We start from the raw sequence: 10362 nt of genomic DNA on the forward strand, positions 1-10362 counted from the left end.
GCCTCCACGCCCGGATACCACCTTGTCCCATGGCTGCTTGGATCTGCACAGAACCTACCTCCTCGACGGGTTAATATCGTGCTCTTGGTCTGGGCTCGTGGTGTGGTGGTGTCTCGTGTGCTTGTTCCTGTGTCCCTGGTCCCTCTGTGGCCTGGCTTGCGGGGGCGGGGGGGGGTGTCCCCAGGATGGGCCTGATACCCATCCTGCCTGAGCACCAGGCAGGGCCCCGCCTTGCCCCAGAGCTCCCAGCCACACTGGCGCCCTGATGGTGTCCCCGCCCCATACCAGGGCTGCTCCCCGGCAGGACCCTGGCCAGGCCGGGTGCCCAGAGCCGCAGCCCCTGGGGACATGGTGGGCTTCTCTTTGCCTCCATCCCCTGTGTGTCCAGGGACACTGCTCAGCTCCCAGGTGTCAGCAGGCATGATGCTGGATGGCAGTGTTGGGGCACAGGCTGGGCATGGCCCCAGCTCCCCCTGGGGGAGGTCAGCAGAAGGCGGAAACGCCTGGTGGTGGTAGGACATGGGGGCAGGCCAGGCCAGCCCCACTGAAACTGTGGCAGGGTCACTGGTGCCCTGAGGTTCTGGGACAGGAAACGGCCTTTGGTGGGAATGAGGCAGGCAAGCTGCCCAAGCCACGGAGGCCACGTGAGTGCCCACAGAGCAAGGGACAGGGCACCTGGCCCGGGCCCAGCGAAGCCCCCCTGCCCCTCACGCTGCCTGCTGCCCTGTCTCCCCGCTTCGCCTGCCATGCCCTCTGGACTGTGGCTCCTCCCAAGCCCTGGCTGGCCCCGCCAGTGCCACTGAGCTGCCCCGGGGCGTCCATTCCCGGCGCCTAACGGCCCTGGCCTGCACGCTGCCAGCCGGGGCCTGGTGCGCATGTCTGTCTCGGGTGCGCCCGCTGCCGCCCTCCTCTGTACTCATCGGTTTCTTCTCTCTGACTAGCATAGCGTACCGTCGGGTCATTCGTGTCTGTCAGTATGAAGTTGGGGATGACCTGTCCGGAAGGTTTTTCTCCTCTTATTCTCTTCTTCCCTCACCGTGGTTTTCCAATGCACTGTGGCCTCCCAGCGGCTCTGCTTTCTGACTAACTCTCACCCGGGCCGCTTGGATGGAGGGGCTGTCCTGCTGCACCGGCCCCTCCACCCTCTTCCCTGGCAAGACCCAGGGCCTTCCCTGCTAGAGCTCTCTGGACCTGGGGAGACTTGGGGCTCACCCTGGCTCGCTGGGCTTTGGGCACATGGGGACGGAGGAGCCCGTGCTGCACGTCGTGTGAACTCATCCCTGCATGTGACCCCAACTCGTGTGCCGTCTCTGGTCACTGGCAGCCTTCCGTGACCTCGCTGTGTGTGTGCGACCCTGGGGAGAAGCGGGCTCCCCCAAGCCCACTTGCTTCTCTGAACCTACCCTGGCTGCCGGTGACAGATCCTGAGCCCAGGCTTCCATGTCTTTCCTTGGGCAGGATGAGGGCCACTTTCCAAAACCGCCCCTGACCCCACTTCCTGCTTATCGGAGGGGCCATGCTGTCCCTCTTGGAACATGGCTCCCTGTGGAGGCACCTGCTAAAGGGAAGGGCTGTCGGGCCTGCGGTGTGGTGACAGGGTTCCTGCCCTCCTGGCCCCCAAGGCCTGTCGGGAAGCAGATAGGTTTTGTTTCCTGAGAGAGGATGCACAGGCTGCCAGGCATTGTTCACCGAGGGAGCAGTTAATCAGGAGCTCTGCTGCCTGAGCTCGGCCCCACCTCACTGTTGCTTCTGTGTTTAGGTCCTGCATGGTGGAAGAATCCGGAACCCTCGAGTCCCAGCTCGAAGCCACCAAAGTGAGTGCCCCGCACTCCAGGCCCAGCTCAGCCCCGCCCACCGCCGCGGCCTGCTCTTGTGTACTGGCTTCAGTCGGGGCCCATGCCGGCTGTGCCCCTTTACCCTTGGGCTAAAGCAACCCCGGATCTGTGACTCACGGTCCTCGGCAGCTGCTCCCCAACAGGGCAGCCTGCTGTCCCCGTCTGCTCTTCCCTGTCTGCGGGTCTCGGGCAGGGCCCAGTAGGGCCCGTCTCACACGCTTCCACCCTGCCCCGCAGCGCAAGCACCAGGAGATCCGAGCCATGCGGAGCCAGCTGAAGAAGATCGAGGACCTGGGGGCCGCCATGGAGGAGGCCCTCATCCTGGACAACAAGTACACGGAGCACAGCACCGTGGGCCTGGCCCAGCAGTGGGACCAGCTGGACCAGCTGGGCATGCGCATGCAGCACAACCTGGAGCAGCAGATCCAGGCCAGGTACCGGGCGCAGGCGGGCAGAGCCGTGGGCCCGAGGCCAGCAAGAAGGTGTCCCCTGCCATGGAGGGCCTGGCCTCCAATCCTGCTCTCCTTCCAGGAACACAACGGGAGTGACCGAGGAGGCCCTCAAGGAGTTCAGCATGATGTTTAAGTGAGTGGGGTCCCTCCTGGCTCCGGGCTGCGGGGGCGGTGCAGCCAGGTCACATACTGAGCAGCCCTGCCCTGTCTGCAGACACTTCGACAAGGACAAGTCTGGCAGGCTCAACCACCAGGAGTTCAAGTCCTGCCTGCGCTCGCTGGGCTACGACCTCCCCATGGTGGAGGAAGGGGAGCCCGACCCTGAGTTCGAGGCGATCCTGGACACGGTGGATCCCAACCGGTAAGCATCGGGGACGGTGGTGGCCACAGCCAGCCCGGCCTGCCCTCCACTCACTGCCACGCCCCACCCCACCCTAGGGATGGCCACGTCTCCCTGCAAGAATACATGGCGTTCATGATCAGCCGCGAGACGGAGAACGTCAAGTCCAGCGAGGAGATCGAGAGCGCCTTCCGGGCGCTCAGCTCCGAGGGGAAGCCCTACGTGACCAAGGAGGAGCTCTACCAGGTGCGCCCGGGCGGCGGGGCTGGCTCGCAGGTCTGTCCCATGGACAGCTGCGGGTGGGGGCGGGGCGGGCCACCTTGTAAAGCCGCCCAGAGCGCCGCCGCGGGCCTCACTGACCAGCACTCGCACGCTCGCCCCCAGAACCTGACCCGGGAACAGGCCGACTACTGCGTCTCCCACATGAAGCCCTACGTGGACGGCAAGGGCCGCGAGCTGCCCACGGCCTTCGACTACGTGGAGTTCACGCGCTCGCTCTTCGTGAACTGACCCCCGCCCGCCGCCCTGCATGCCCCCTCCTCAGCCAGTGTCACTCTGTACCCGTGAGCCCGCTTCGCTTGGGTGAGACGTAGTAGAAACGGTGCTTCAGCGAACCGCTTCCGATGCAGTCACAGCCGCCGCTTGCCGTGGGGACCCAGCCCCTGTCGGGAGCCAGCTGCCCTCATTCCGCCGTAGAAACTCCGGAGCGGCTGGCTCGCCCTTCCTGTTCCTCCCCCGCCCCAAATATTCCGTTTTCGTGCGAAAAACATCAAATAAAGGACTCGCTCTCCCCCAAAGGCTTCACCCCTTCATTCAGCTCCCGCCTGAACCACAGGGGAGGGGCGCCTCCCTGGGCTTCCCAGGCTCAGGTGGCCACCTCGGCTGCCAGCAGGTCCAGGTCCTCGGTCTCCCGGGGCCCTTGTTCCGTGAACGCCGAGCTCAGCCGCCACACCTTGACCGCGCCCTGGGCGTCGCCGGCAGCCAGGAGCTGGGGCTGCTGGCTGTTAAACTCGAGACAGTAGACGGGGCTTCCGTCCTGGGTCTGCTCAACGGACACCGCGGGCTTCTGGGAGCTTCTCTGGAGGTCAAAGAGCTGGACGTCACCTGTGGGGGGTAGAAATCCAAGGCTCAAGCCCCGCCCCGCCCCGCAGCCCTCTGCCTAGGTCTCTCGAGGGAGGCACCCCGGCCGGTGGCCGGCCCCTACCTTCCCCGGAGGCAGCCGCGAAGACCAGGGGGCGCACGGGGGACCAGCGCACCGCGAACAGGTACTGGGGGGACAGGCGCAGCGAGGCCAGGGGCTGCGCCTGCAGCATGGAGTACAGGTGGACGTGGCCGTCGGTCCCTGCACTCAGGAAGAGGTTCCTAGGGCAGGCAGGGCGGCGCCTGAGCGGTAGGCGGGCCGTGCGGACGGACGCCGCCGGCGCAGGGCTCGGGCTCGGCGGGGCGGGGCCGCAGCCGCACCTGTGGAACGGGGAGCAGCTCACGGAGTAGACGGGGCCGCCGTGCGGGGAGAAGGCGAAGCGCACCGGGGCCCGAAGGGGCACGGAGCTGGGCATCCGCGCCAGGGCCGCCTCTTCCGCCGCCAGGGAGCACTTGAGCGGGAAGCCGCCCTCCGTGCCCAGGATGAAGAGGCTGGGGTCGAAGCTGGACAAGGCCACCGCCGTGGCGCCCACCTCGGTCTCGCCCCGGGGAGGCTGTGGAGGGCAGCAGGGTCACGCGAGCCCTGCGGGCCCGTCCCCCCGCCTGCGCCCCGCGTACCTTCTTCAGCCGGGCGCTCCGAGGCAGCTGCTGCAGGACCAGGGCGAAGCCCTCGCGGAGCTGCAGGCCGCCCGCGCCGCCGCCCTGCCACAGCAGCACCTTGCCGTCGGGGGCCGCGCTGAGCAGCCGGGAGCAGGGGCCGCGCCCCGCCTCAGGCAGCCACGCCACCTGCCGCCACAGGGAGGGGAGTGCAGGAGCGGCGGGCTGCCCGCCCGCCCTTTCCAGGAGACCCCGAGGGGCCGCGGGCCCGCCCAGCCCCGCACCCAGCCCCGCACCCAGCCACAGGAAGGCCGGGGACAGACGGGACTCGTGCCCCAGGGCCAGCCCCCGATCGCCTCCCTCGGCTGGGGTGCCATCCCTCCGAGGGGCAGGGCGACACCTGCCCACCGGCCCTGCGGCCCGACCTGGCACACGGGGTCCGCGTGGCTGTCTTCCGTCAGGCCTGTGCGCCACAGCAGCGGGTCCTCGGGCCGGCCCAGGTCCCACAGCAGCACCTCGCCGCTGTACAGCCCTCCTGCGGGACCGCGGCCCGGGCGTGAGCCCGCACGCCTCCCACGGAGCAGGCTCAAGGGCCCCTCGCTGCAGCAGGCCCCGTTAGGGTCCCCTTGGGTCCTCGTTCGCGAGGCCCCGCCCCCAGCCCCTCCTGCTGCTCCGCGGACGCCCTTCTTGCAGGCCCCACCCCGCAAGTGCAGCGCCCAGGTTTTCCATGGGCTCCAGACCGCGCCCCTGCCAGCGGGCCCACAGCTCAGCACAGGCACCCCGGGCGCTCACCTGCGATCTGCGAGGGCTGTGTGGGGTGGAAGGCCAGGCACATGGTGGCGCTGGGCACCTCCACCACCGCCCACGGCTGCCGCGGGTGCAGGCCGCGCCTGTCCAGGTTCCAGGCGCACACGTAGGACCTGAGCGTGCTCCAGTCCCCATCGTCCAGCCTGCACGGGACGGGCCCCGCCGTCAGGCTCTGTCACCCTCTGCCCCGCTGTCCCGGCCAGATCACCTGTGCGCTCGCGCTCTGCTACCCCAGGGGTGCAGCCCACGCCCAGCCGGGGCAGGACACGCTAGGAAAGGACCCGGGTGCCAAGGGCGGCTCCGCGCAGCGGGCCGGGGAAGGCTAGGCTGCCAGGTGGGCACCAAGGCGCGGTCCCCAGCCCTCCCCTGCTGCTCCCACCAAGCCGCACTCAGCCACGCCCAGGCAGCCTAAAGCAAGATGCCCAAAATGGCAGGCTTGGGCACCAACCCTAGGGAGACGGCCCGGATGAGTCTTGGGGCCCCCACTGCCCCCCATCACTCACCGGCCATAGGCACAGGCCAGCACGGAGCCGGTGGCATTCCAGGACACGCTGGTCACGTGCAGACCCTGCTCCTGGGCCGGCGGGTAACCCAGTGTGTGCAGACAGGTCACCTGCAGAGACAGGCGTCCCCACCCTGAGCCCCAAGCCACCCACCCGGTGGCCTTGCGGCCAGAAGATAAAGCCATACTCAGGCCTGGACAGGGAAAGCCCTCCCACTGGCCAAGCACAGCGGCCGGCCCTGAGGAAACCATAGCCCTACAGATGTCGCCTCCAGAAGGCAGACTGCAGGGCCGGACAGCCAAGGCCGGCACCAGCTGCAGACCAGGCCGAGGGGCGCATGCACAGGGTCTCCGCACACCAAGCTGGCAGTGGCAGCAGCTGTGGCCTGAACAAATCGAAGGACCCCAGACCAGACAGCGGCAAAGCTGTTCCTTTTTTTCTTTCCCCTAACTACTGAAGATGGAACCCAGGGCCTCATGCTTCCCTGTGAGCCACATCCCCAGCCCTTTTCTATTTGCTGACAGAACGTGTGATCCTCCTGCCTCAGCCTCCTGTGCAGCTGGGCTACTTTTAGTGTCACCTATGTGACCTGGAACAAGTCACTCAGGCTCAGCCCTCAATGGAGAGCGTAGGGCTGCCCCCCCCCACTATCCCAAGGGTGAAGGAACCACAGAGAAAGCACCCCGACACCCCAGCAGCTGGCTGCCGGCCTGACCTACCTGCCACTGTGGTTTCACCCTGGACAAGAGGATTCTGCTCAGGGGTCCATTTCCCCAACCGCACCTCTGGGAGACTGACAGGACCAACCCCAGGAACAGTAGAGGGCGCTCAAGGATTTATGCATACAAAGCTTAGATCAGGCCAGGTGTTGAGGGCACACGCCTGTGCTCCCCCATTCTGCAAGACTGAGGCAGGAGGATCACAAGTTCAAGACCAACCTGGGCAACTTAGTGACTTAGCAAGGCCGACTCAAAATAAAAAGGGCTGAAAAAATAAAAAGGACTGGAGATGTCTTTCATTGGCCACGGCCTTGGGTTCAACTCCAGCACTGCCAAAGAGAAATGACTTAGTCCAGCACCTGGCAGAAGTAAAAGCTCAGTGAATGCTACCCGGGCAGGCGCTACTACGGGTAGGAGGGGAGGCGTCACGGGCCGTCCCAGCCCTACCGTCTGCTGTGGCTCGGTCCAGGTCACCTCGAAGCCATCGAACGCGTGGCTCTGCCAGTTCCGGCTCAGCTCGCGAGTGACCGCGGGCTCCACACGGCGCAGGAAGGCGAGCAGCCCGGGTGCGTCGGGCCGGGGCGCAGGGGGCGCGGGCGGCACCGGGGCCTCGGTCTGCACCTGAGCGTCCGTGCACTTCCGGGCCTGGGTGCCCGCCTCAGCTGTGGCGATGCTGGTGGTCTGGCAACTCTTCTGGGAGGGAGATGGAAACCCATGTCACCGGGCTGTACCCCAGACACTTCACCAGCGGCTCCTGGACACCGCGCCCCACGCTGGCAGCAGCCGCCTTTCTAGATGCTAGGCCCGCTGACCACAAGCAGCCACTCAGAGCACTGCATCTCCCACGCGCACCAGTGCTTGGCTCTGGGTGGCCGTGTGACCCCAACAGGCCAATATGAGCTTGCCCCAAGACTTGAGGTGAAACTATTTTACAGGACAGACTGCCCTTTCTGGATATGCTGGCAGCCCTAGAACCACGGCTCGTGGAGTTTAGGGGAGGACTCCTCCAATTCTAGATACTCAGGAGGCTGAGGCGGGTGGATCGCTGAGTTTCAGGCCAGGCTGGGCTACAAGTGTTTAAAGCCTGCCTGGACGACATAGCAAAACCCTGTCTCAAAAAATTAAAGAAAGGAAAACAAGCAGAGGGAGCACCATCAGCGCAGTGTTCTGCGGGCACGGGGCACACAGCAGAAAACAAAACGCGCAACACTCCCCAGCACTTCCCTGCGGGGAGCGGGACAAACAGAGAGATCGCCACCAAATGCCAACAGCGTTGTGTTCCAGGAGCTGGAGGGACGGGGCTGCCGGCTGGATGCAGATGCTGAGATCCGAAAGCCAGCAGAAGCTGCCAAGTAGGGAGCCCAGGGCAAGAGTCAGGCGGGGCCAGAGCACAACTTCTGGAGAAAGGGCTGACAGATGTGACACACGCCTGGCATCCAGTGCTCCGGGAGGCTGAGGCAGGAGGACTGCAATTTGGAAACCGGCCTGCGACATTTGAAGAGATGTTTTTATTTTTTCTCCTTTGGTTTTATGACATGTAGCCCAGACTGCCCTTGAACTCACAGCGATCCTCCTGCCTCAGTAGAGAGATCTTGCCTCAAAAAAGGGAGGAGCAGCTGGGGTTACAGCTCAGCAGCACAAGTGACTGCCTGGCAAGCACAAGGTGCTGAGTTCGACTCCCAATACCAAAAAAAGGAGGGCGGGGAACACTACGGCTCAGCACAAAGGTCCTGGGCTCCTGGCCTGCGGATTCCCCAGCACTGCACAAAAACAAAATGCCACTGTGTGCTCTGCACCCCGAGGCAGGCAGCGTGCGCCAGGCCACGAGCCACCAAGAACTGGGGTCCCCACTGGGGTGAGCCCCAGGCCACCAACAGCAGGCCGGACAGAAACCCACAACTTCTCGGAACATCCAGAGGCCAGCAGGGCCGGGCTGAGGGAGGACTGGAGGGCGGTGTGGGCCTGCGCTGGCTGGGCAGGGAACATGGCGACTCTGGGGTCTGGATGTGAAGGCAGAGTCCAGAGAGGGCCTGGCATGGACCACCGTGAGCTTGGCCACCTGGGCCACCGTCGGGGCTCCGGAGGGCGACAGGCAGTGGCCACAGGACCTCGGAGGCAGAAGGAGCGGGCACAGAACGCACAGCACCCCAGGGAGACACGGGAATCTCAAACTCCCGAAGCCTCAAGGAGGGGCCAGGGCGAGCCAGTGTCCTGGACACTCGAAAGAGCTTCCCGCAGCCTCTCATCCTCCTCCCCATCGGCCTGCAGACGAAACGATTTGACAGCACCAAGATACACAGAAACAACGCAAGCCAGGAGCAAAGAGGTGGCGCAGACCTCTATCCCCCACACTCTACACACACTTGGGAGGCTGAGGCAGGAGGATCACTGCGAGTTCAACGCCAGCCTGGGCTCCATAGTGAGTCCTAGGCCAGCCTGAACTGCCTCAAAAAAAAAAAGGAAAAAAAAAAGACATTAGGGGTCAAATTGAGGGGAGGGATGCAAGAAAAGGAATAAAGACAGGTATGAAGGAGACAAGGAAAATGGTAATTTTCAAACAGTATTGTTAAGAAGACTGCAACTTCAGGACACAAAATCACCCGAGGTTCTCACCCCACACCTGTCCTCTACACCTGTCCTCCCCAGCCCTGCTTTTTACTTTCAGGCTCAACTCACCCCAAATCCCTTAAAGACACTATAAATCCAGAAATTAACCTATTCAAAGCAGCAAAAGCGAGCAACCTAACCTTAAAATACACAGATTCAAGCTGGGTGTGCTGGTACACCCCTGTAATCCCAGCACTCAGAAGGCTGAGGCAGGAGGATCGTTGCGAGTTTGAGACCAGCCTGGGCTACAAAGTGAGCTCAAGGCCCACTTGAACTGCAGAGAGAGACCCTGTCTCAAAAAAAAGAGACAAAAAATAAATAAATAAACAGATTCAGCTGGGCGTGGTGATGCCTGCTGGTAATTCAAGCACTTAGGAGGCTGAGGCAGGAGAAGCACCATGAGCTCAAGGCCAGCTTGAACTACAAAGCAGGAGGAGCCTGTCTGAAAACAACAAACCAAAAACATAAAAAAATATAAAAAATAGGGCCGGGGATATAGCTCAGTGGCATAAGCGTCTGCCTGGCAAGCACAAGGTCCTAAGTTTGATTCCCGGTACCAAATAAATAAATAAATAAAATAAAAACTGGGGCTATAGCACAGTGTGAAGTCCCTGGCTTTCATCCCTAGTACCACAAAAAAGTCCAGCAGGCTACAAAGCAGATATTAATTCCCCTGGACCCCACATACTGCCTAAAAACACTGACCCAGGCATGGTGGCACACACTTGTAATCCCAGCACTTGGAAGGCTGAGGCAGGAGGATCATCAAGAATTCTCGGTCAGCCTGGGTTATACAGTGAGTTCAAGATCAGCCTGGACTACACAGCAAGACCTGTCTCAATAAACAAAATAAAATAAAAACAAACCCTGTCACGGGGCATGGTGGCACATGCCTGCAATCCCAGAACACTGTGAAACTGAGACAGGAGGATCACAAGTTCCAGCCCAACGCCAGTAATGTCGCAACTTTGTGCGAAGACCCCAGGCTCAATACTCAGTACCAAAAATAAAACACACACTTTCCAGCAGGGGGAGCCACACTCTGCGGACAGCACAGGACAAAGATAACAGGGATCCTGTGAGGCTGGGCTCCTATCAGGGCCCGCAGTTGGGCTGCACGGTCACCTGGAAGCAAAGAGAAAATACACAAGACCCACCCCAGCCCTCAGAGGGCTCTGTGAAAAAAAAGCACTCCGCAGAGGTGGAAAACTGCTAGAGCTATGCAGGGGTGCCCTGAAGGCTGCACCTCGAAAAGAACAGGACCTCACTGAATCAAACATTTTCTAAATTATTAAAATGGGGTCGAGGATGTAGCTCCAGGGCAGAGCACCTGCCTGGCATGCATGAGGCCCTGGGTTCAAC

At 62.8% G+C, this 10362-nt stretch overlaps 2 protein-coding genes across 14 annotated transcripts in view; one reads left to right on the plus strand and one right to left on the minus strand.

Moving 5' to 3' along the window:
* Window positions 1-3424, plus strand: part of Sptan1 (spectrin, alpha, non-erythrocytic 1) — a gene marked incomplete in the record, with an annotated part of 59990 nt that extends 56566 nt beyond the window's left edge. For 4 of the 8 annotated variants that reach the window (XM_005413568.2, XM_005413569.2, XM_005413572.2 and 1 more), the window contains 7 exon segments: window positions 52-69; window positions 1760-1814; window positions 2073-2269; window positions 2367-2420; window positions 2502-2648; window positions 2726-2873; window positions 3012-3424. In XM_005413568.2, coding sequence (XP_005413625.2) covers window positions 52-69; window positions 1760-1814; window positions 2073-2269; window positions 2367-2420; window positions 2502-2648; window positions 2726-2873; window positions 3012-3137 — 745 coding nt within the window. 8 annotated transcript variants of the gene reach the window in all.
* Wdr34 (WD repeat domain 34) overlaps window positions 3423-10362 on the minus strand; it is a 10132-nt gene continuing 3192 nt past the window's right edge. Inside the window, exons 2-9 of one of the 6 annotated variants that reach the window (XM_013509406.1) lie at window positions 6841-7083; window positions 5675-5784; window positions 5157-5314; window positions 4790-4899; window positions 4386-4553; window positions 4089-4321; window positions 3832-4010; window positions 3423-3731 (exon numbers count right to left, since the gene is read on the minus strand). In XM_013509406.1, coding sequence (XP_013364860.1) covers window positions 3493-3731; window positions 3832-4010; window positions 4089-4321; window positions 4386-4553; window positions 4790-4899; window positions 5157-5314; window positions 5675-5784; window positions 6841-7083 — 1440 coding nt within the window. In that variant the 3' untranslated portion in view covers window positions 3423-3492. Of the gene's footprint in view, window positions 3732-3831; window positions 4011-4088; window positions 4322-4385; window positions 4554-4789; window positions 4900-5156; window positions 5315-5674; window positions 5785-6840; window positions 7087-10362 lie in introns of all 6 variants that reach the window. The other 5 variants (XM_013509407.1, XM_013509408.1, XM_005413560.1 and 2 more) reach the window with 5 other exon arrangements.

This window comes from Chinchilla lanigera, unplaced genomic scaffold, assembly GCF_000276665.1.
Source record: "Chinchilla lanigera isolate Chin_1 unplaced genomic scaffold, ChiLan1.0 scaffold00169, whole genome shotgun sequence".
NCBI classification, from domain to species: domain Eukaryota; kingdom Metazoa; phylum Chordata; class Mammalia; order Rodentia; family Chinchillidae; genus Chinchilla; species Chinchilla lanigera.